Here is a 26,104-nt window from a genome sequence, read left to right on the forward strand (position 1 = left end):
CCCTTTGTGTGTGTGGTGGGGGCGGTGGTACTAGGGATTGAACTCCGGGACACTCAACCACTGAGACACATCCCCAGCCCTATTGTGTGTTTTATTTAGAGACAGGGTCTCACTGAGCTGCTTAGCGCCTTGCTTTTGCTGAGGCTGAGCTGTTGGGACTACAGGTGTGCACCACTGTGCCCAGCTCTCAGCTTGTTTTTTTAAAAGACAATTATTCTAGACTGTCTCTGCTCAGCAGGAGAAAGACAGAACACGAGGAAGAAGCCTGTATGGTAGATGTCAAGACACCTCAGCCTCCGGCTCACCTCAGCATCGTCCATGGCTGCCTTCAGGACGCTGGAGTGGGCATTCACGGCCTGGACGGCAGCGTTCTGGGCTGCAATAGCCTGCAGAGTGATGGAAGCAGTTTGGCTCAGAGCATCTTCTAAGCTCTTGGCTAGAGCTAGAGAAAAAAAGGATAGTTAAAAACAAGTCCTTCCCCCTAATGACTTTAAACACTCCTTCTTTCCTACAAAGTCTCCATTGCACTCCCCAAAACATGTAAAACAAAATAAAATCACAAGGGACCCAAACTGTAGGTTCAAAGTTCACTTTAAAAGTATGGCAAACTAGTCTTGCTGGTATAATCCCAGCTACTTGGCAGATTGAGGCAGGAAAATCACAAGTTTGAGGTCAACCAGAGCAATTCAGCGAGACACGGTCTCAAAATAAAAAAATGACAAGGGTTGGGATGTAGCTTAGAGGAGTAGCACCCCGGAGTTCAATCCCCAGTACCAATAAAAAAGTACAGTAAAATGTCGATAATAATTTAATCTGGATGATGGATCTATCAGATTTATTACCTTATTTCTACTTTTATGAACATGTGAGATTTTTCAAATAAAAACTGGGCATTTTAAAGGAAAAAATTGCTTAAACAAGGCTAACACATTTCAAATGGAAGGAACAAGGAAAGAACACATTTACAAAGGCTAAAAACATCACCACCAGCTTTCCTCATTTTAAATAACAATTGTACAGACGGGCTGGGAAAAAGAGGTGCCCACTTTCAATCCCTTAGCAAGAAGGAAAACCCAAGAGAAACAAATCATGTACTGCCAAGATTCAAGATGAAATAAATGGGGGGAAAATGTGTGTGTGTGCGTGCACGCGCGCACACTCACACATAAAAAACAACAAAAAAGGAAAGGGAGCTTGCAATGGAAAGTGATTTTAGGCAAAAGGGCACAAGAAAGAGCAGACATCAACACTGGAGGGGTTGCCACCTACGTAAGATCACATCTGTATATGCTGCCTCAAAGTACCTCCAAAGAAACTTCAAGACTTATACTCCAAAAGTAAAGGGATGATTTTATACTAAATTGGAAACAGCTATTTAAAGAAAGAAGGCCATGATGAGAATACCAATTTAATAATAACTGCTATCAGAGATGACCCAAAACTACAGAAACACTGGGAAGATGATATAAAGAGAAATGGTGAGCATGCGCACGAGCAGCCGAGCCAGAGATGAGGGGCAAGTCTGCAGAGCACAGGGCACCTCTGTAACACAGGTGAAAGGAGGGGGCTGCAATGGGGCGGGCACAGTGCAAGGAGAGCAAGTGGGGGCAAGGGGCACGCTGGCCTCCAGGGTGGACATCCAGGCACAGCAGCAGGCTGCTGCCTCACAGAGGCACATGGCACCACGGCCTCCGCCATCTGTTCACCACCCTCTGCTCCATGGTGAGAATCACACACCCACAAGAGTAAGGTCAAGGAGGAGACCGAGGGTCAAAACCTGGCATTCCCACTTTGCTCAGAAAATGAAAGGCAGGAGAAGCTGAACAAAAAAATAAAATAATAAAGGAGAAGATAAGGCAGAAGACATCGCATCTCAAATTTATAACTTAACTCAAGATGCCCATGTGATAAAGGGAGAAAACTGAACAGTGAAGAAACATACGAATTTAAAAATATTCAACGAAGTAGGGAAAAACATACTGAAATATTTCACTTATTGAAAAGTAATTTATTTAACATCCTTAACTATCTGTAACATGGCCAAGATCTCAAAAGAATGCAAAAGAAACAAAAACTAAAGTTCAAATCTGAGGCAAAGTGATGCCCTCTACCCATGCTCACTCTTCCCTTTCCTAACATGGGGGCTCCACAGAGCCAAGAAGAACCAACCAAAGAGTAGGGAAACAGGCAGAAGGCAAACAACAGGGACACTCTCTAGAGAAACAAAGAAGTCACAACAGCTGTCATCGCGATTTTAAACCAACACACGGCAGTACTGTACAGACAGGAAATTTGAGGTAGCTATTATCTTTCTAAAAACTCTTGAAAAATAACATAAAATTAAAACTTAAAAAGGCACATGTTTGTGAGCTGAAAATCAGAAATGTGCACAATGCCCCACATCTCACTAGTGACAGACATGAGTACTAACATGTCTGCAGAGGCACACACCTGCAATCAATCCCAGGGACTCAGGAGGCTGAGGCAGGAGGATCACAAGTTTGAAGCTATCCTTGGCAATTTACCAAAACCTCTCAAAATTTAAGGAACAATGAAGAGAGAACATTCAAGAAAGAAACTAAAGAAGATCTTAAAAGATTGAAAGACCTCCCATGTTCTTGGACAGGCAGAATTCATATTGTCAGAGTGGCTATACCACCTGTAAAAGAGTAATCAGATTCAGTGGAATCCCCCCATTAAAATACCAAATGTTCTTCACAGAAATAGGAAAAAAAAAAACAAAAAACCTAAAACTCACTTGGAAGAATAGAAGACTCAGAACAGCCAAAGCAATACAGGCAAGAAGAGTAACACTGAAGGCATCACAATACCTGATTTCAAAGTACACGACAGAGCTACAGTAACAAACACAGCATGGTACTGGCACCAATACAGACAGGAAGATCAATGGAATAAAGAGACAGACACAACCCACAACCTTAAGCCATGTAAGCCTTGACAAAGGATCAAACACATATATTGAAGAAAAGATAGCCTTTTAAACAAATGTGCTGGAGAAATCAGATATCATATGTAGAAGCACAAAACCTCATTCCTACTTTTCATCCAGTACAGAAATCAAATCAAAGTGGGATCAAACACTGTAGTGGATTTAGATCAGAAACTTTGCAACTACCAGAAGAAAACATATGGCCAACAGTCCAATATACTGGCACTGGTACCAACTTCTTTACCAAGACCCCCAAAGATCAAGAAATGAAACCAAGAATCAATCAGTGGGACAGCATCAGATTAAAAAGCTTCTGCACAGCAAAGTAAATAAAAGCATGAAAGAAAACCTATAGAATGGGAAAAAATCTTTGCCAGCTACTCCTCCAACAGGGGACTGATTAACATTCAGAATATAAAAAGAACTCAAAAAACTTAACACCAAAAATAGCCAATAAAGAAATGGACAAAATAATTAAAAAGACATTTCTTAAAAGAAGAAATACAAATGTCTAACAAACAAAAAAGAACTGTTCAACATCTCTAGCAATCAGGGAAATGCAAATCAAATCTCACTCCAGTTAGAATGGCAATCATCAAGAATACAAATAATTATAAATGCCAGCAAGGACGTGTGGAAAAAGTCACTTATACATTACTGATAGGACTACAAATTAATACAACCACTTTGGAAAGCAGTATGGAGATTCCTCAAAAAAACCAGGAATGGAACCACCATATGACCAAGCTATCCTGATTTTAGTTCTTCGGGATAAATACCTGGATACTCTAGTGACACAGTCACATCGATGTTTTTAGCAGTGCAATTAACAACAGCAAAAGGAACCAACCCAGGTGCCCATCAACAGATGATAAAGAAAATGTGGTATATATACACAAAGGAATTTTACTCAGTCTCAAAGAATGGAATTATGGCATTTGCTGGTAAGTGGATGAAACTGAAGAACATCATGCTGAGTGAAATAAGCCAGACTCAAAGTCAACAGTTGAATATTTTCTCTCATATGCGGAAGCTAGAGCAAAATAAGGGGGAAACAGGCAGTGAGGCAGATCCCAAGCAATAGAGGGAAGGTAAGTGGGGCAGAAGAAAACTGAGGAGGTCATGCTCTGTGCATGTCTGTGTGAATGTGCCACAGGGAATTCCACCTTTATGTGTCTCTGTAAAGCACCAAGTAAAAAAAACCCAAAACAACAATAAGTAGAAGGAGTAAGGAAGTAGAAGGAAGACCAGGAGAACAGAGAAAGGGGAGCAGGGGGACAGAGAGGAGAGAGAAGGCGATAGTACTAGGGCTGGGGCTGGGGCACAGGGTTCTACTATCCTCAACACCACATAAAAATAAATATGTACTATGTCCATCTACAACTTTAAAAAAAAAAATAGTAGTAGTACTAGGGACTTAAGTAGAGCAAATTAAATTCCATGCATCTATGATGTCAAAATGAACCCCACTATGATGCACTAACAAAAATGTTAAAAAAAGATCAATGGTAAGCTGATATTTACCCTTGTGGTTATGACAGTCTATTAAAATAATTTATCCTCCTGTGAAAAACAGCTGGGAATGTAGTTCAGGGGTAGAGCACCCTTGAGTTCAATTCTTAGTATTCTCCTCCCCACACACAGGAAGAACAGAGAGTCCAGAGACTGGGTGACAAATAAATTTACCAGTTTAACATGCTAAAACATGAACAATCAACTTCTATTCCCCAGAGTATAAAGAATACAAAGAGTATAGAGAATCCTCACAATTGGATATGGAGGCACAGGCCTGTAATCCCTGCTGCCCAGGAGGCTGAAGCAGGGGGATCCCAAGTTCTAAGACAGCCTGGGCAACTTAGTGAGACCCTATCTCAAAATAAATAAAAAGGGCTGGGGATGCATCTCAGTGGTGAAGTGCCCCTGGGTTCAATCCCCGAACTCAGTGGAGGGGGGAAAAAAGGATCTTCAGCACTAACAATCATAAAACAAATGGAGAAAGTGCACGTATTATTTGGAGTGTTTGTCAACAGCACACAGCCCTTGTTGCCTGGGTGGAAGCAGTTTAGATGAAGAACACAAGTGATGAAGAGATGGTGGTGGAGAGCAATGACACTAAGGAGACAAACAGCACCACACTGTGAGTGACGACGACGAGCCTGTGCTGCTGGTGTGCGGCAGCAGGGAGGTGACCCGAGGTCCGAGGCTGCTGCTCTACATACACGCAATCTCAACTTGCTCGTGCTTTTCCTGCTGCGCCAGGCGAGCTGCGACTTCTTCGGGTGGCCGCTCCCTTACAGGGGATGAGGGTGCTTCCTCTTGCAGCAGAAGTAAATAAGAGGAGATCAAGTTTCAGACAGAATTACACACAAGAGCTAACAGGACATAACCACTTAGATCAGCCCGGGGCATTCTGTGGCTAAGAATTCCAAACCATGTCACCATCTTAGCAATTCCAAGATGAAAAAACAAGACTCCACCACTGACTTCTTTATTTTCAAAGATTTATTCAGACTTACAAACTCTGAAAATGTCCTAAGCAAGTCAGCAAACTTAAAAGCAATATAAATGTATGTTTACATAGTGTCTACGTGCTGCCTAGGCATTAAGTGGTTCAGATGAGCATACCATCTATGATAAAGAAATGTAAATAATTAAACTACCTGAGGTTACAGGTGTGGGTTTTCCTCCACCAATTTCAGGGCGATCAGTTTTTACAGATTCCTCATGCTGAACCGCAGGGGCTGGGACGGAAAGTGTATCACCTGCTGCAGAAATAATTTGAGCTGCCTCTGTAGGTGCTATAAATATATATTATTCAAGGTATTATAGAAATCCACTACCATGGACTGGGGATATAGTTCAGTTGGTAAAGTGCTTGCCCTGCATGCCCACTGCCCTGTTCAATCCCCAGCACCACCAAAAAAAAAAAAAAAAAATCTACTACCATTACTGCCCACTTCACATCTGGCTTCTTAAAAACACAAATGCATCTACATGTCTGTGTGTGAGTAACACACAAACAGGGCACGGTCCACTGCATGCATAACACACACAATTGAGAAAGGGTGGGAAAACACGGAAGACAGAAGTCTTGTTGGCATCCATCTGCATTTTTACCCTCCTCAATCTGACACAAGACTTCTAGTAACAGTGTAAGTCCTGAAAACATAGTAAGTGTGCAGGAGACCTATGTACTGTGGAGAAGAGTAGCACATGAAAAGAAAGCCTGCAATGAAAAGGCACAGGAGAGCAATGAACCAAAGGATATTTTAAATTGCTCTGAAGAGTGTCAGAGATAAAAGAAGAGGTATGAGCAGGAACAAGATGACAGTTTTAAAAACAAAGAAGAAAATGTCACAATTGATAGTAGGTTTAGAAAGAAAAGAAATTAGTCCAAGAAAAAAAAAATCACATCAGAAATGATATTTTTAAAAAGGAAGGCTGGGCTGGGGATGTGGCTCAAGCAGTAGCGCGCTCGCCTGGCATGCGTGCGGCCCGGGTTCGATCCTCAGCACCACATACCAACAAAGATGTTGTGTCTGCCGAAAACTAATAAATAGTTATTAAAATTAAAAAAAAAATAAATAAATAAAAAGGAAGGCTAAGAAATCAAGGGCCTGCAAATTTATAAACAAAGAGAAAAATATCATTCTAGAAATGAAATGAGAAAAAGCAATAAAATAGGACACAAATTGTTTTTTAGAAACCTGAAGGCTCCACTTGAGAGACATTACCTGGTCCCCATGCTTCTGCTTTGGGCCCCTCATCTGCTCCAACAACAGCGAGCCCCTATTCCAAGTCAGGTGTCACTCCCCAGCTGGGCACCCTCCAGTGTCCCCACCCCACTTGGCATGTGAAGCAAACTGTGTGGGATGGCCCCAGGCTGCCACATGGGCCTGCTGCTCTCCCTCCCACTCCACCCAGCTTCAGCAGCTCCTGGCACTAAGGAGCCTGCTCCTGGCACGTGTTTCCCCACCAGCCTCCCTTCTCTCCTTCTAACCTCTGTTCATGGACATCTCCAGGTCAGGTTTCCTCACCCACTCCATTTAAAATGGCAACACTCCCTCCCAGCATCCTGACACCCTATACATTCTGCCTGTTTCATTTCACATGATCTCCCTCCCTCACCCCACCAAGAGTATCAGCAGAGATTCTGAGCTGTTTTGTTCACTGCTATGTCCCTACTACCTAGAAGAATGTCTGACATGCAACTGATTCTCAGTGAATACTTGTGAATGGAGTTGGGTGATTAGTCATGGACAGGACTAACCAAACAGAAACAAGGAGTTGAGGAGTATACTGAACAAAGCTATCAGCCAGGTGCTGTAAATTAGGACAGGATTACTGGTAAACCCCAAAAGCAACCGGTACTGCAGGGATTATACAAAACACTTTCACTCCAGGCGCACTGGCACCTGCCTTTAATCCCAGTGGCTTGGGAGGCTGAAGCAGGAGGATTCCAAGTTCAAAGCCAGCCTCAGCAACTTAGCGAGGTCCTAAGCAACTTAGTGAGTCCTTGTTCAAAATAAATAATAAAAAGGGCTGGGACATGGCTCAATGGTTGACTGCCCCTAGGTTCAATACCCTATATCAAAAACAAAAACAAACACATCATTAAGAAAGAAGACAGGATTTAAACTTATGAAGAAGCAGGGGGAAAAAAGGTGGGAAAAAGAGAATAAATCTTAAAATGAAAATGGGGGAGAGAAAAACAGAGAGGGTAGAGGGAAGAGGGAAAAGGAAAAATAAAATCACTGTTGACAAGACAATTAGTGCTCAATAACTATTCACAGTAACACCCAATTCTGTGCCCCACTCAACCCCTAAGATAAGCAATGGTTCAGGTGAGACTCCTCCTTTCCAGGATGTGAGCTGGGTCCCTGAACCCTTACAGGCAGGGCCCTCCCGCTGACTCTGGGTCTAAATGCACTGAAATGACTCATGGCCTATGGTCTCAGAGGAATGGTTCTAACACGAGTACCTGTTGTCGAGGCTGGAGTGTCTCCCTTCTGCTTTTGGAGCTGTGACGCAGGCTGTTTGGATTCTTTCATTACCTCTGACACACTAGAGATTTTTAGTGGACCGGATTGAATCTTGGAAATGAAAACATTAAACATTTAAGATGTAATCCTGTTTTTAAAATTGGTAGCATAGAGTAATATTTAAAGTCAAATCTTTCAGGCTTTTAAAATAAAGTTATCAACATTTGCAACTTATGTTTTATTAACCAAACTGAGAGAAGTCATCATCCCTCGCCCACATTTCAGCAGCACCAAAGGCTTCTTTTCAGACAGCTGAGGGGTCCGCTTGGCCTCCCTTCCACATGCCACTATTTTCACAAGCACGACATCAAGGTATTTCCACTCCTTCCTGAATCACATCACGGTGTCTTCTGCACAAGGCTCAGAAGTAGATGACTGGTTAGAGGCATGGAGTCAAAATGAAAGCCAGCTGTTTCTTTGTTCTCCAGGATTCCTGTGACTACACACTAAGTTACATGACTGATTTGCAAGCAAGACCTGCTCTCCTCTTTCCCAGTTACCACCCACCTTCAACGTAAGGCACTATTCATCAAGAGGACTGCAGGTGACTTGCTGGAGAACACTGTTGAGTGAGGAATGCTTACGCTGACCACCTATGCTGTTCCTACTTTTTCCCAGGACTTGGCAGTGGGTCTTGTGAATCCCTAAGATGACTGCTGAAAAGAAGGGGTTCTGAAATATACCACTAGAAATATGTCCATTTTCTCAACTAGAAATATAACCATTTTCTTTTTTATTAAAATGTTATTTTTCCCCAGCATTACAAAGAAAAAAGTTATTTTTGAAATCAGGAAACACGCACTCACTGTAACAGGCAAACTAATGTCAACGAATGGTTGTTCCGTGCCTCGCCAGCTGGTCCTCTTCCCTCCCCCACGTCCCTGCCATAAGGTGAGCCACTTTGCCGTCACACACTCCTTCACCTCAGGCTCAGAAGCAACACATCCAACTGGTCATGGACTGGAACCTCCAAAACCAGTCTGGCTGACATCACTGTGAAGCCATCAGGACCTGGAGAGTCCTATGGCAATTCCTTCCCTCTCCAGAGATGGCTTCTCTCCATGGGCCTCTTTTCTGGCAGTTCTCTCTAGTGTTCCACCCTCTAAGCTGCAGTCACCCTGACCTCCCTAGACACAGCTCCACCTGCTCCACCCTGTAGACTCCCAGGTTTTGCTTGGGATTATCCTCCTATGCTACAGTCTGGAAAAACCCAGCAGGCACCAAGAGCAGGCAGTTCTAGGGATCACCTCCAATTCCCCTCTAGCACAACTATTCTATTGGTGGACAGAGTCTGAAAACATGTTTTACACAAAACACAAAAGTGCTTTATGCCTGGTGCAGTGGTCATGCCTGTGATCCCAGCAGCTCGGGAGGCTAAGGCAGGAGGATCAAGAGTTCAAAGCCAGCCTCAGCAATTTAGCAAGGCCCCAAGCAACTTAGCAAGACCCTGTCTCTAAATAAAACTTATTAAAGGGCTGTAGATGTACCCCCACCAAAAAAAAAAGCGTTTTACATGTTGTAATTAGTTTATTTGTATTTTGTCCAGTTTGATAGATTTTTCAAGCAGCAAAGTTAAATCAGGTCCCTTTGTTCCATCTTAATTAGATACAGAAGTTCCACGGTAGGGTTTTTTTTTTTTTTTGGTACCAGGGATTGAATTCAGGGACACTCAACCACTGACCCACATCCCCAGCCCTATTTTGTATTTTATTTAGAGACAGGGTCTCACTGAGTTGCTTAGTAACTAGTTTTTGCTGAGGCTGGCTTTGAACTCGCGATCCTCCTGCCTCAGCCTCCTATGCTGCTGGGATTACAGGCCTGTGCGACCATGCCCAGCTCCCACTGTAGCTTTTTAAAAATGGAAATGATAATCATTTTTTAATATAAATGTTAACTATATTTTATAATAATATTTTTAAATGATGTGCTACTGAATGCAACCTGTGCCAGTTAAAATGTAAGAAAATTAAACATTTTGTCACCATTCAAAAATAGTTTGTGAGAACAAATGGCAAGATTGAAAACAAGTTGTGATATAATGCTAAATTTTGAAAAAACATTATGTTTAAATAAGTAAAAAAATGTTGATAAAACTTTATGTTTAGAAAAATAAAGAGTAGCAGAAACAACACAATATGCACTGCAGAGTAAAATCACAGGTAATCATATTTCTTGCAGATTTTCTGTATTTTCCAGCTTTTTGTTAGGTATTATTTTTATTATAAGAAAATAATGTTTTGAAAAAAAAAAAGTCTCAAAGGGCACTGGGTTAAAGTTTCAGAAATTCAGCAACAGACTCTGGGCCAAAAGTATGCATTGCATAATCACAGATAGTAGTTAAAATTCTGAATTTAGGCAACTGTAGGTTTAAATGTTTTAATTTTTATGACTTTGTCAAATTTTAAATTTAGCTTTCTAAATGCATCAACAACTCTATGAAAACAATATTAAGCAAATGCCATATTTGCCAAGTAACAAAGCAAAATTATGTGTGTGTATAATATGTAATCTGATTTTTTTTCCACTCAACAATATATCACAAACATTCTCTTCCAAGTCAAGAAATGTTTGGTTGCGTACTATCCTCAAGTAAGGGTATCCCCAATTTAGTCAACTAGTTTACTTACAGACATTCAATTATTTCCTGTTTTGTTTTGGCTCTACAAACATCACAGCAATGAAAGTCCTTGTCCACATACCTGAAGAGCAGCCACTGCTGAGGGCTTGTTTGACTGACTGACTGACTGACTGACTACCTTGTGGTGCTGGGGATCCAACCCCAGGCCTCATGCACTGCTTCTCTACCACAGTCCAGCTGTTACTCTTCTCCCCACCCCCCCTGCACTGGTATGGAACCACTGACCTACATTCCAACATTTTTATTTTTTATTTCTATTTTTTTAAATATTTTTTTTAGTTGTAGACGGATACAACATCTTTATTTATTTATTTCTAGGCGGTGTGGAGGATCAAACCCAGTACCTCACATGTGCAAGGCAGGTGCTACCCCTGAGCTACAGCCCCAGCCCTTTATTTTATATTTTGAGACAAGGTCTTTCTAAGTGGCTCAGGCTGACCTCAAACTTGCAATCCTATGGCCTCAGCCTCCTGAGCAGCTGATTAGAGATGGGTGCCACTGCGTCTGACTCCTCATTTCTAGTCCTAGGCCAAACCCCGTTTCATTCAAGCAGCACTATAACAAAATCAACATTTGGAAAAGTGTCCTCTGACCCTCCCTACCTCAACACTTTTCCAGAATGTTCTTGGCTCGTCATTACTTTGTCCATATGAACTTTAACAAAATTTCTTTCTTATTTATTTATTTTTGGTAGTACTGGGGACCAAACTAAAATCATCTCATCTACTTCCTTACCAATTAGGAAAATCCATTAGAATTCTTACTAGAGCCGTGATAGTGATTATATGTGTGTATATATAATAAAAGGACTTCTCTCAAATATATTCATATTTAAGAAAAATTTGAATGAAATAGATATGAGAAATGACATTTTTTAATATTAAGTTCCACCAAAGGGGCTGGGGCTGTAGCTCAGTGGTAGAGCATTTGCCTCACAGGTGTGAGGCCCTGGGTTCCAACCCCAGCACCACATAAAAACAAATAAATAAATAGTATTTATTAAAAAAAAAAAGTTTCACCAAAGAACATAACATGTATTCATTTAGATAAGTCCTATTCCACATCACCCAAAGATTCTGTTTTAGTAAATAATCATGCTGTTACTAAAAGGGTTAACATAAAAATGCATATGAAATGCATAGTTTTTGAAAGCAACAAGTTGGTAACAATGCACAATAGTAGAATAAATGTTTTAAAAATAAAAACACTAATACCATGAAAATTCAGCTGAAGAGCAGATGCACATAGGCCCATGCAGTGAAGGACAGAGACAAAGAAGTGAAGCCCCTGGGTGGAAGACGCCCTCAGGAAAGGGCGCAAATTCAAGGGACTTCTGTTTGCTTCTCTGCTGTAACCAGGGCTCTTAGAACAGGGCCTGGAACTAACTGCCACTTTACTAACGCAGAGGTGTGGAAAATACAAGGCCTTTTTGTAAGGCCAACTAGAATAAAGCTGAGGGTTTACACGAGAACCATTCAGACCTAGACTGCCGGGGTACCACGTGGCAGCCCACGCACAAGCAAAGACCATTGACCCAGCAACAAAGGGCCCCATCGGCAAGGACTAGGCTGACCCGCAACCACTGCTGGCTGCGTGCTCCTTACTCAGAGTGCAACGACCTCTAAGGGCACTCTACCTTTCAGTCTGTGGTTAAAGAATAGAAAATGTGTGAACACTCCTAATAAGTGGCATCATGAATGTGATAATGCTGATTTTACAAGGCTCTCTGGCACTGACATGAGAACGGCCTAGATTGTTTCAGAAGGAGAATCTAGGGGTGGAGACTGGGAGGAAGATGGGAAAGACTGTGGAGAGAGCAACAGGTCTAGCTCAGAAGATAACTGGATATAAAGTGACAAAGGCCAGAATAGGGTGAAGACAGTGGTGACAAAAGAAAAGGAATATAAACAAGATAGGAGACTTAGGAGAACAAGGATAATGATGAAGAGAATTCTACACCAGCAACCTGACAGCCTGGGACTACCTTCAATTCAAAAAGCCAATCAGAGGACTGGGAGTGGAGTGCAGTGACACTCAAGGCCTGGAGCTAATCCTCAGGACCACCAAAAAAAAGCAAACCACGAGGAATGTGAATTTTGAGGTGGTGCAGTGTAGCCATCCCCAGCTATCCAAGTGGCAATACTCTGCGAGATACCTAAGCAGAATGGCAGGAGCCCACAGTCATCTAGAGAGAGGGCACTCATCTTCAAAGAAGGACACCTGAAGTCCTGCTGAGCAAACAGATCCCACTGCTCTCCACTGTTCAGTCTGACCCCAGAATTGTGTTCCCCCAGAACTGCTCCCAGTCATTTCTCTGGGGTGCTATAGCTTAAAATAGACCCAGGATTTTAGATCAAATCCACAGGATTCTGCTCTTTGCCCCTGTGCAACTGTCTCCCTCTGCCACAGATATTTTAAAGTTCCAACGAAAGTATAAATGATGCAAAAGACTAGCAAGGAATACTTGAAAAAGTGGAGTTGGGGTGGGAGTAGAGAGGAAATTTGAGAATATCTGTTTTTCCAAATATTATCTGTGTTACAGGCTTTGTCAAGACCATGTGAGATTCTGGAGAAAAGAAGACCACACAATTCCTAAGGAAGAACTGATAAGCCATATCCAGCTTCACTGCATAAAAAAATGCCTAATACCAACGCCAAAAATCCATGCTCGTGTGTGTGTGTGTGTGTGTGTGTGTGTGTGTGTGTGTGTGTTTAAAGAAGAAACTGTGTTTCAGTGAAGAAATATTTAAGATGATTTTTTTAAAAAGTTAAGCCTCACCAGGTGTGATGGTGCCTACCTATAATCCTTAGCAGCTCTGGAGGCTAAGGCAGGAGGATAGAAAGTTCAAAGCCAGCCTCAGCAAGAGCGAGGTACTAAGCAACTCAATGAGACCCTGTCTCTAAATAAAATACAAAATAGGGCTGGGGATGTGGCTCAGTGGGTGAATGCCCCTGAGTTTAATTTACCCCCTACCCCCCGCCAAAATGTTAAGCATGGTGGGGGGCGGGGTAGTGGAACTCTAAAGAACATGGAAAATATTCCTGTCAACCAACCAGCATATAGCTGAAAATTCTGTGACTCTGTTTTAGAGTCTGAAAAGAACCCCTGCTGCCCACACCAGGGGGTTCGGTGTCATGGCCAGTCTCCACTATATTTTTAGTGTTCCAAGTAAGAGCCTGAGAGCTGCTCGGATACGGGCTGCCCTCAACCACACTGTACCCAGTTACCTCTGCCATGCACACCTCCTCCAGTCACCCATGTAGAATGCATAGTGATCATCCTTGTGGCACCCATTCATCCTTGTGGCACACATTCAGAGTATCTGTGAAACTCCCAAAGGCTAGAATTCACCTGTGCAGATTATTACCAGCTCAGTTTGAAGAGAACTAGCATGCACCTGGCAAGCTGCACTGAATTAGACATGTGTACTATTTTCAAGATAAAAACAGCTTGCTTTATAAAACTATTCCATAGGATACAATGAAATAATGTTTAAAACTCTTACCGGCTTCTTTGGCAATGGAACGTTATAAGGTGCAGAACCAAGAACCATCTCAAAGAGTCTGTCTGAGTAAGGAATGGTTTTCTCTACACTTTCTCGGAAGTGGGAGTCCCACTTGGCATATAAGATGGTACCTCCAATACCACCACCAACAAACAGCAGACCCGCTCCAGCGATCCTGCCTGCAGTCAACCTGGGTGGAAGGAATGGAAGCACATACAAATATTATTTCCTGGCTCTCCTGCATCTACTTGCCTCAGGGAAGGAATCTCAAAGACCTCTGACCTCTGCTTCTCTACCCCGATTCACCATCACAGCCAAGCATCACCTTTACCTGATTTTTTTTTTTTTTTAATCCTGGGGATAGAACCTAAGGATGTTTTACCACTGAACTACATCCCCAATCCTTTTTATTTTTACTTTGAAACAGAGTTTCACTACGTAACTGAGACTAGTCTCAAACTTGATTATCCTGCCTCAGCCTCCCCAGTTGCTGGAATTACAGGCATGTGCCACCATACCCAGCTTCCTGATTTATTTATAACATGTTTGCAATAGAATAACATTTATTTATTGGTAACAAAAAACAATAATATCTAGGACAGAAGGAATGAAGCGATCTATCTTTAACACTTAAAACCCAAGATGTTCACATTATTTCCTCTGGCTCCCCTAAAAAGAACTATTAATAACGTTTAAAGCTCCTGTTCCTTAATTAAGCACTTGTATAAATACAATAAAGTAAACCCTTTACAAACATAAGATGAAAAAATATCAAACAGAATTAACAAACTTTTCCTATGTTATAACATGCTGCTTTCAGGATGGGAACCTACTGCTATAGCATGGAAGACCACCCTGGGAGGGCAGGGTGGGGTGGGGGGTCTGCCTCAATGCCTTCCAACTACCACTATCCAAAAGGAACAGCATTAGCAAAGTTTCATCTACAATAAATAATGCTCCAGAAGGCATTCCAAAAATACTATAACCAAGTTTCAGTGTACGTACAGTAGTCTCCTTTATTCAGGGGAGACACATTTCAAAACCACCAGAAGATACCTGAAGTTTCAGACAGTAATGAATTTACATATGCTATTTTTTCTAAACATATATATCCATGATAAAGCTTAACTTATCAACAAGGCACAGTTAAGAGGGTAACAATAACTAAGAAAAAAATAGAAGAATTCTAACAATATACTATAAAGGAGGTTGTGTGAATATGGTCTCTTTCTCTCCGAGTATGATTCTACTGAGCTCAACCTTCTTGTAATCATGTGAGATGTTATCTCAGTTGACCACAGTTAACTGAAACCATGGGTAAGGGGAAAGACTGTGTTCCTTAATAAAAGGTTTTAAGTAGAGATTCCTATATTCAAAGAAAACACACATATACACCACTCAGTTGCATACAGTAAAAAGCTAGGTTTCAAGGAGGCACTGCATACCCAGAACTGCTAGAAGTTGAGTATCTTCGGCATGGTCGCAATGGACGGAGGACAAGCTTTCCACAGAGACAAGTCTAGAAGAGAAAACACCACAGTTTTAGCACAGTTAGAGGTGCTGGGAAGTTATCAGGGTTAGTAATACAAAAATAATACTTTCATTACTAATATCTTCACTGAACAAAATATTATTTTATTTTCAAAAATCAATTTTCTGCTAGGCACAGTGTGGTGCATGCCTATAATCCCAGCAACTTGGGATCCTGAGGTAGGAGGATCACAAATTCAAGTTCAGCCTCAGCAACTTAGCAAGATCCTGTCTCAAAATGAAAAATAAAAAGGTCTGGGGATGTAGCTCAGTAGTAGAGGGCCCCTGGGTTCAATTCCCCAGTACCACAAAAAAGGGGGGGGAAAATCAATTTGCAATGAAACACATTTCCAGATTTTTTTTAAATATATTTTCAGATGTTGATGGAGCTTTTTTAAAAATTCATTTTTACTTATATGTGGTGCTAAGAATCGAACCCAGTGCCTCACACAAGGCGCGAGCGCTCTTCCACTGAGCCACAACCCTAGCCCTCCTGATTTGTTTTAATCAAAGTAAAACACAAACCCAAGTCAAAGTAAAACACAAACCCAGGGATGGGGTTGTAGCTCAGTAGTGGAGTGCTTGCCTCACATGTGTGAGGCACTAGGTTTGATCCTCGGCTACACATAAAAATAAATAAATAAAATGAAGGTACTGTGCCCATCTATAACTAAAAATAAAGTATTAAAAAAAAAAACAACCCAAGTGTTTCTTAACGATCTGTGGATCCCTACAATCTGTGAATTCCTTACAATCAGCAAATGAATTAGCATCCAAATACTATTTGGGGAAGGTATTGATAAACTATTCACATATATCAATTTGAAATTTCAAACTAATTGCATTGATATATTTTTTTTAAAAAATGGGTTTTTTTGGGTGCCGGGGACTGAATCCAGGGGCTCACATAGGCTGAGCAAACACTCTACCACCAAGCTACACCCTCCACCCTAAAATATTTTTTTTTAATACCATGTGGAAAGATCAAATTGCAACAAGTCAGGAGGGAAATGCTTTCTCTAGGTTCCTTAATAAAATTGTGTCTAAGAGGTGGGCTTGAATGCATGCACCAGTCCCATCTACTTGGGGGTGGGGAGTGAGGCAAGAGAATTATATTCAATTAAAATCTGCTTGAGCCCACCAGTTAGAGACCATCCTGAACAACAGAGAAAGGCCCCATCTGTTAAAATAGTAAAAGAAGAAAAAAAGAAATTATACCTAAGGAATACCAGAAAAACACAAATTTCCCTTTTGAAGTATTTTTAGTTATTAGAAAACAGATCACATGATCACAGAACACACATGAAATGACTGAATATAGTTGCAATTTACAACTGCCTAAACATAAACATCACAAACTTCTACTGTATTAATACATATTGAAACGAACAGATGATTTAAACATAAAGCATATATAATTGGTATTTAAAAGTATTTCTATTATTACCTAAAGTGTGGCATTTAAAACATTTCTGAACTGCTTTTAACAGAAAGGGGTGTTTTCCTTCTATTCTGCAAAGCAGGTAATAGGAAACTGAACAGCTCTATCATCTAAGTCAGTAACCCCACATGTGGCTTAGGAAGGAAACACCAGGAGACCACTGAAGCTGTTTGATGTAAGGCTGTATTTTTTAACCTTTGAGTACAAATAGGCACTGGGGTCAAAAGTTAAGGCGCTGTTGGCAGTGGCTAAGGGGCTACCTGGAATATCAAACAGCAAGCATCCTGATGGACACCAGACTCCAGGAAAGATGAGCTAAATTCAACGCTCAAGTCTGAGAACATCCTAACTTACGAGAACAGTTTGCAGCCTATTTTAAAATCCATCTTCCACATTCTTTTATCTTGACTGTCTACTTTCCCTTTTATTTGGCTGAAGTAGTTACTAGTATTAAATTAAAATATGAAATTTCAAATCAAAATTCAAAAGCTTTAAAGGTGACAAATCTCACTTATGCTTCTATTCCAGTTCCCCTCGCCACAGGCAGCTGATGCTATGGCCTGTTATCCAGAAATACTTCCTGCACATTACCCCTGTGCTCTCCCAGCTTCCCACTTACATAAACAATCATGACCTCACAGTCCTGCACGAAGGTTCATTTGAGAAAATTTATGTTAGGTACAGAACAGGCAAAGGCAATCCTTGGTAGAAAGAAACACAAGCAGTGGCTTATGGGTATGGAGATTGAGAGTAACTGGGAAGGGGCCTGAGGAAACTTTTATGAGTGATGCTAATGTTTTACTAACTAAAGGGTCCTACAGCTTTTGGGTTGAATCGTGTCCCCAAAAGATACATGTTCATACAAGTATTTGCATTTATCAAACTTCAGAAAGTGAACATTTAAGATTTCTGCATTCTACCGTTAATTCTACATCAAGAGAAATACAATGCTAAAAATACATTATGTGTGCGTATATACATGTGTGTATATATATGTATGTACACGTACACACACACACACACACACACACACACTCTCTCTCTCTCTCTCTCTCTCTCTCTCTCTGTAATTTTTATTGGGTTACCATCAAGAATTTAAAATTAGCCAGGCACAGTGGTGCCTGCCTATAAATCCCAGCAGCTTGGGAGGCTGAGGTAGGAGGATGGCGCGTCCAAAGCCAAGCTCAGCAACTTAGTGGGGCCCTAAGCACCTCAGTGAGATCCTGTCTCGGAATAAAATATAAAAAGGATACATTCAGGGCTGGGGTTGTAGCTCAGTGGTAGAGCACATGCGAGGCCCTGGGTTTGATTCTCAGAAACACATAAAAATAAATATATAAGATAAAGTTATTATATCCATCCACAACTGGGAAAAAAAAAAAAAAAGATGCAGTTCAGTGGTTAAGTGCCCCTGGGTTCAATCCCCACACCAAAAACAACAACAACAAAATTTAAATTAAACTGGGTGGAATGTAACTATAGTCCCAGCTACTCAAGAGGCTGACTGGGAGGATCACTTGAGCCCAGAAGTTTTGAGTTCAGCCTGGGCAATGCAATCAGATCTCATTTTTAAAAAAAATTATGTAAGAATTTTTAACAATGCGATAGAGGTTGACAACAATTTTTACTAGTACAAATGTGTTGTATAAATTTGTAGTTGGCAAATATAATATGTACACAACATATAAAGTCAATAAATATAATAGTTATCTTTTTATTTAGGTCTATCTTACATCCCTGCTTTCTTTCAGAGATTGAAAAAAGAAACCCTAACATAGGAACTCATGAGCCAAAGAAACTAAGGTGCTCCTATTGGCTACTACCTATTTCTGGTACTTGTCACAGAAGGACAGATGCTCCTCCACTCACAACACAGCTCCTTCCTCACCACTGTAGAAGCCCCTGCTCTGGTCATAGGTCCACCAAGGCCCAGTCCTCTAGTTCCACATTCAGGTCCCTCTACCCTCCGCCCACTCCTCCAAGATAGGTGTTCTAGTGGATTCACTGATGTGAATCAACCTTCTGCTAGAGTAGACATTACTATTCAACCTCCTCCTTCCCCCAGGGTCAGAAGTACTTTTCAAGGCAAAGTCATCAATCGGAACCAACATCCTGAATATTCAGGGGATATTCCCTCATGCCACATTCTCCCTCGGCTTGCACTCCGCATCTTAAAGTACTTTATATAAGAGGGCTGGGATGGGGCTCAGTGGCAAAGCACTTGCCTAGTAGGTGCAAGGCCCTGGGTTCAATCCCCAGCCCCCCCCCCCTCACACAAAAGTATTGTATGTGACAATTTACACAAACTGCATAACACACAAAAAAAGTGCTTTTCAGTAATAATCCTAAGCTCTGGACACCGACCTTAACGGGGCTTCTACCAGGACCACTCAGAGAGGACAGAAACTCTTCAGAACATTTGCCTACAGAAGTAACTGAGACAGGGATTTTTTTCCTCTCTCTATGAAATAAAAAGAATTGTTGGGCAATTTCAGATGCTAGCCAGAAAGAGAAAAGGACCAGGTCCTAGAACTAGTGTCTCTAACTACGTACAGCAAGGTTAGGTAGCCATTGGAAAAGTGTCCAGACATGGGATTTTTACATTGGTAATTTAGAATACACAATCCACTGTTCTTTATTTGAACAAGTTTAACAGGGCAATGACCACCCCCCCCCCCCAAAAAAAAAAAAGCTGGACTCAATAAGCTATTTACCAGACCACCCCTTCCCTATGCTGCTGCTGTTCCATCCACAGGTCACTTCATTTCAAGTCACATTTTCTGAGATCCCTTTAACAATAACATCGTCTTTCTACTTCAAGTTGCTCAGTCAAAATAATCTGTTTCTCCAAAGGGGAATGGCCTCTCTTTGAGATCTTGCCTCTTGTCAGTCTGCCCTGAAGCCTCTGCTGGCCCTGCATGACAGTCACCATGGCTGGGGTCAGCAGCACCAGGAGGCCTAGCACTGCCTTTGAGCTCTTCCATGCCCCATGATGGTGGCCCCCAGTGCCCAGTTCAGGCTGGTGTCCACCTAAATTCTTCTACAACCTTGACTTCCTATTCTGTCCCACTGATCTACCTATTCATAACTAAAAGCAAACTTTTAACAAGTAAATCTTAGAATTAAGTTTATAATCTGGTAAGGTTAGTCCTCTCACACTATTTTTTTTTTGGAATATTTGTGGATACTGTTGCTTTTTTAAAGGTTACCTTAAATTTTAACTTTTTTCATAAAACATTGATAAGAAATTTATTTTATGTACCACCATGAAAGAAAAAATGATTTCTATTAAATGACACACCATAAATTATAAAATGAACCCTGATTTAAAAAAAATAAAATGTGAAAAAATTATCTTTTCTGGCCAAAAGAAACCCAAAATGGTGACAAAAGGAGTTTCACTTCTATTTGAAAAAAATAAAAAAGAATAGAAATCACTTTATCATAATATTTTTTTTCCCCTTGATACTGAGGACTGAGCCCAGCGGCACTTTACCACTGAGCTATATTCCCCAGCCCTTTTTAATTTTTATTTTGACTCAGGGACTTACTAAGTTGCTAAAGCTGGCCTTAAATTTACACTACTCCTGCCTCAGCCTCCTGAGTTGCTGGGATTACAAGCATGCACAACTGCGCCCAGCCTTTACCTACTTTTTATTTCGGTTGTCTTTCTAAGGTTAAGTTATAGGAGTTCTTTGACTATTCTGAACACTAGACTCTAATTGAAAATATTTTTTTCTCATTCTTTTTACTCTTGAGTGTCCCTTGGTGCACAAAATTTGAAATTTTGATGAAACAAAATTTATCTTCTATTTTCTTTTATTGCTTGTGCTTTTGGTGTCATATCTAAGAAGTCCTTGCCAAATACAAGGTTGGCTTCCAGAGTACTCTCTTAAGTACTGTTACAGTATCTCTTTATTTGTAAATATTGGCTACTTTTTAGTTCTTGAATTCCTTTTTATTAATAATGATCTAGGATGTAAAAAGAAGAATACTGTTTCAAAGAAATATGCCTGAACATATAACTTTGTAATAAGAGTTATAAAGTTATCACTGCTGTTCCTAACCTGCAGAAACATGATTTTAACAAAAAACAAACCAAAAAGGAAGAGAAAACATCCAATCCTCTAGTAATGTTCTTGCAGGATCCTCTATTCCCTTAGTTCTACCAAATTGAAGTGAACATATGTAAGAAACCACAACCTTGTACATCAACATCACAACCTCGATGTGAAACCACAACCTTGAACATATGCAACATCACAACCTCGATGTGAAACCTGTAACAACAGACTTCAGAGGAACCCTACCTGCAGGTTCCAGGTTTCCTCCACTGACTCTGCTGGTTGCCATAATTGACTGTTTGGTGTGTCTTGTCATAAGGATTCCTTCCACCAAAACCAAAGGCATCCAGAAGTTAATGGCCCCTTGCACACTTGGTATACAGATTAACACACAATGTAACTTTTACTATGGTTAACTTAAAACATTTTATAAGAATCAGGCATTAGACTGGGGATGCGGCTCAAGCGGTAGCGCGCTTGCCTGGCATGCATGGGGTGCTGGGTTCGATCCTCAGCACCACACAAAAAATAAAGATGTTGTGTCCACCGAAAACTAAAAAATAAAAATATTAAAAAAAAAAGAATCATGCATTAAGGCTAAAAAGTACATCCATTAAAAATTCACTGAGATTGAAACTGAAGCAACATTATCTCTTAATATAAACATACTCTATGTCTAAGAGGAAACTACTCTTCAGTTATGGCAATGGCAGACTAAACAGCACTGCAGAAGAGCGAATGTGCATCCTAGACTAAGGGAGATGCACTGTGGTTTACTTACGTGGGTAAACTAACCTGAAACAGAAATATACTTTGGTTAATTCTGAAACGTATCATTTTACAAAACAATCCTAAAAAGCAAAACTAAATTGTGATTTATTAGTTAATTTTAAATTGTTTAGATCGTTTTGAAAAAACAAAAATAAATGTGACACTTCTTTGGTCACTGTGCATAACATGAATATTTTATATAATCTCACTCAGGTGTACTAAATTATATAAGTTGTATTTCAAAATGGTTTGAAAGCCATTAGTCTAGGAATATGAAAATGAGGAGTGGTTTAAAGGATTCCAGTATCAGTATGGGCAAACAGGCTGCACCATCTGCAAAACCTTTTCTAGCACATGTGGTCGGCAGCCTACTTCTACTACAGGCAATTTTAATCCTAGACTTGGGAACCTGGTCTCAGTTAAACAGGCGGGCTTAGTTGACCCTGAAGGACAACAGCATTTCTCCCTCTTCTTTTAGGTACGCGCAGAAGAGACCAGTGCATGTGAAGGAAGCAATACTGCAACTGAGAGTAAAAAGAAAGCGCTAGAACTGAGAAGTAAACTCAGGAAGGATCAAGGTTCTAAAGCTCATTTCTGGAAAAGAAAGAGAACAAATAATTTTTCCTGAATACTCCCGTGTAAGGAATTTAAGAGTGAGTCCAGACTTGAAGAATAAGGTCGATACCATCTGTGATGGTTAGTTTTGGGTCAAGTTAGCAGGTGTTTTTAGAAAAGATTTAACATTGAAATTGGTGACCTGCGGACTAAAACTGTACTACTGGCTCTCCTGAGACTAGCCCATAAGCCACACTGCAGGTGTTGGACCTGCCAACCTCCATGACCACATGAACCCACCTTATCATACATAAATAAATACACATTCACATAGCCTGTTGGTTCTGTTTCTCTGGAGAGCTTAATACACCATCAGAGGTTCCAAAACCACTGGGAGATTTTAAAGGAGGTCACATTTACTTATGGAGATTAAGAAAAATTCATGAAACACATTTCTTTTTTTACTCAAACGTCAAAAATATTTATTTATTAAGAATCTAGTAGGAGCCAGAGACTATTGTAAGTACTGGAAAAATGGCAGCGAACCATATGGACACGGTCCCTTTGTGGAACTTGCATGTTAAATGTAGCAATCACACAAATACACATTATGATGTCAGGTAGTGCTAAGAGCTACAAAGTAAAACAAAGCAGGGTGAGGGTAAAAACAGTGGTGCAAGGAAAAAGAGCGGTCATCAGTCTATTTTCTTTGTTAATTTTTATTTTATTTTTTTGCAGTACTAGAGATTGAACCCAGGGACACTCTACCACTGATACAGCCCAAGCCCTTTTTTATTTTAAGACAAAGTCTTGCTAAGATGTCCAAGCTGGCTCCTCCTCCTCAGTCTCCTGAGAGGCCGGGATTTTAGGACCATGCCACCACGCTCAGCACTTAAGTTTACCTTATAAGGAAGACTTCTCTGAAGAGAAGCTTATATTTGAGAAAATACCTGCACAATGGGAGTGAGCTACACAAAGATGCATGGTAAGTTTGGGGGCAGAGAAACACCCATGAAGAGAGGCATGTGCTGGAGACACCACAGAGTGAGGCAGAGTATAAAAAATGGGATATGAAAAAAAGCCAGGCCATGAAGGGCCTGGCAGGAGAAGTAGAGACTAGATTTCATTCCAAGTGTGATGGGATGTCACTGAAGAGCATGACAGGAATTTTTCTGTTGTTCATTTGTGGAAGTGGGGATTGAATCCAGGGTGCTATCAACTGAGGTAAATCGCCTGTCCTTTTTTTTTTTTTTTCAAATTTTTATTTGGAGACAGGGTCTCATTAAGTTGTCCAGACTAGCTTAGAACTTGCAACATTCCTACCTCAGTCTCCTCAGTAGCTGGAATTACAGGCCCTCTGCCAGCACACCTGGCTATGGCATGTTTGCTAAAGCTCTTACAACCACTATATTAAGGACTGACTCTAGTTGGCATGGTGGCACAGGCCTATTATCCCAGACTCAGGAGGCTAAGGCAGGAGGATGACACGTTCAAGGCCACCCTGGGCAACTAAGCAAGACCCTGTCTGGAAATAAAAACAGAAGAGAACAGGGGGAGGTAGCTCAGTGGTAAAGCACTCCACATTAAAAAGAATTATCATGGGCTGGGGTTGTGGCTCAGTGGTAAAGCACTTGCCTAGAATGTGTGAGGCCCTGGGTTCAATCCTCAGCACTACATAAAAAATTAATGAATAAAATAAAGCTATTAAAAAAAAGTTGCCTCATTTAAAAAAGAAGAACGAATATAGAAGGGATCAGTAAAAGTAAAATCAGAAAGACATTTAAGATGGGGTTTGATGAAGTGGAATAGTATGTATAAACTGATAAACTTCAATGAAAATTCAAAAAGTTGAATACAAAGCTACAAAGAAGAGTCTGAAGAGTCATCTGCTTAGGGATTAAAGTTCTGAGAGTTAATGTCATCCCTAATAAGAGTATATAACTAGGGCTGGGGATGTGGCTCAAGCGGTAGCGCGCTCGCCTGGCATGTGTGCGGCCCGGGTTCGATCCTCAGCACCATATACAAACAAAGATGTTGTGTCCGCCAAGTACTAAAGAATGAATATTAAAAAATTCTCTCTCTCTCCCCCTCTCTCTTAAAAAAAAAAAAAAAAAAGAGTATATAACTAGAGAAGAGTGTATTTAAAGGTTCAAAAACGAAGCTGAGGATGTGGATCAATGGTAGAGCACTTACATGTATGAGGAGCCACTGGATTTGATTTTCAACACCACATATAAATAAATAGATAAAATAAAGGACCACTCACAACTTAAAAAAATATTTAAAAAATAAAAGTTCAAACAAGAAGTTGACTCAGTTAAAAAAAAAAAAAAGAAGAAGAAGATACAAAGGGTAAGATGGAACCCAAGAGAGTACTTGAGAGAAGCCAAAGGTGCAGAGTTACACAAAGCTATACTATCAAATCTATAAAATGATTGAGGAGCTGGAAAGAATAAACCAAAGAATTTTATAAGATAGCGATTTCAAGACGGTTAGAAATCTTTGTTGAGACCTAGGAAGTATGTATATTTTACTGTGACTTTTTTAAAAAGTTGACTTTGAATTGACTGGCAAGGAAAGTTATTGAGGTGGGCCCAGCCTAATCATATAAGCCTTTTAAACGAGGTCTAAAGAGCAAAGGCAGGGAAATAGGAGACTTTGAAGTCTGAGAGACAAGCTCCTGGTAGCCTGCAAAAAAGCAAATATGCATATTACTGAATGGCCTATGGAGGCCTTATGGCAAGAAATTGATGGCAGCCTCTATAAGCCGAGGGCAGTGTCTGACAAGAGTTAACAAGAAAATGGTGTTGTTTTCTTCTTTACTTCCATAACTGCAAGGGACTTAATTTTGCCAACAAACTGCATAAGCTTGGAAAATAATCTCCAAATAAGAACCACAGCATGGCCACAATTCTGATTGCAGCCTGTGTAATTCTGAAAATTCAAATCATTCACAAAAGACTTCCAGGCTAAAAACTGTCAGGCAACCAATGGGTGTTGTTTTAAGGAGCTAAATTTGTGGTACTTGTAGCAATAGAAAATTAATAAGGCCCCACTTCCCTGTGGAAGAGGCTGCTTCTTTTATTTTACCCCAGCAATGAATAGGGAGAGAAGCTAACTAGAAGAGAAAAACAAGGCTTGAATTTTATGATTTCTAACTCACTAAGGCTAGGGATTTTATTTGATTAGTACAGGAGTCACAATATCCATTTCTTCAATACAACATTCTGCCAAAATAATAACGATGTTCTGCAAACCGTGAGCAATGGAAATAGGTCTCTTACTTTCAATTTTAAGAAGTTACTTTGATAAGTTATGAAAAACTAAAAAGAAAAGAAAGAACAAAACTGAGTGCCAGCCACAGTCGTCCCAGCGCCTGGAGACGCAGAACCCCAGGCTCATCTCAAAATGAGCACAAGGTCATGACTCTGTCCTTCCTCAATCGAGTACCAGGGGTTTCAGCTCCATCCACGACAAGGGGCTCTGCAGAGTAAGAGCAGCCCCAGGTGTTCCTAGCCATCCCGAGTCCCTCCGGCCGGTTACAGCCGGGACCCTCGAGCCGCGGGCTCCGGGGAGCGCAGACCCCTCTGCGTTAGTGATGCGGCCG

At 40.8% G+C, this 26,104-nt stretch overlaps 1 protein-coding gene across 13 annotated transcripts in view; it reads right to left on the minus strand.

The window, feature by feature from the left end:
• Immt (inner membrane mitochondrial protein) overlaps window positions 1-26,104 on the minus strand; it is a 44,725-nt gene that overhangs the window by 14,848 nt on the left and 3,773 nt on the right. For 2 of the 13 annotated variants that reach the window (XM_048787802.1, XM_015506301.2), the window contains exons 1-6: window positions 15,582-15,655; window positions 14,137-14,326; window positions 7,932-8,043; window positions 5,611-5,712; window positions 5,170-5,265; window positions 306-442 (exon numbers count right to left, since the gene is read on the minus strand). In XM_048787802.1, coding sequence (XP_048643759.1) covers window positions 306-442; window positions 5,170-5,265; window positions 5,611-5,712; window positions 7,932-8,043; window positions 14,137-14,184 — 495 coding nt within the window. In that variant the 5' untranslated portion in view covers window positions 14,185-14,326; window positions 15,582-15,655. Of the gene's footprint in view, window positions 1-305; window positions 443-5,169; window positions 5,266-5,610; window positions 5,749-7,931; window positions 8,044-14,136; window positions 14,327-15,581; window positions 15,658-26,104 lie in introns of those variants that run through there. The other 11 variants (XM_048787794.1, XM_048787793.1, XM_048787803.1 and 8 more) reach the window with 8 other exon arrangements.

The sequence above is a fragment of the Marmota marmota genome, unplaced genomic scaffold (assembly GCF_001458135.2).
Source record: "Marmota marmota marmota unplaced genomic scaffold, marMar, whole genome shotgun sequence".
Classification (NCBI taxonomy): Eukaryota; Metazoa; Chordata; class Mammalia; order Rodentia; family Sciuridae; genus Marmota; species Marmota marmota.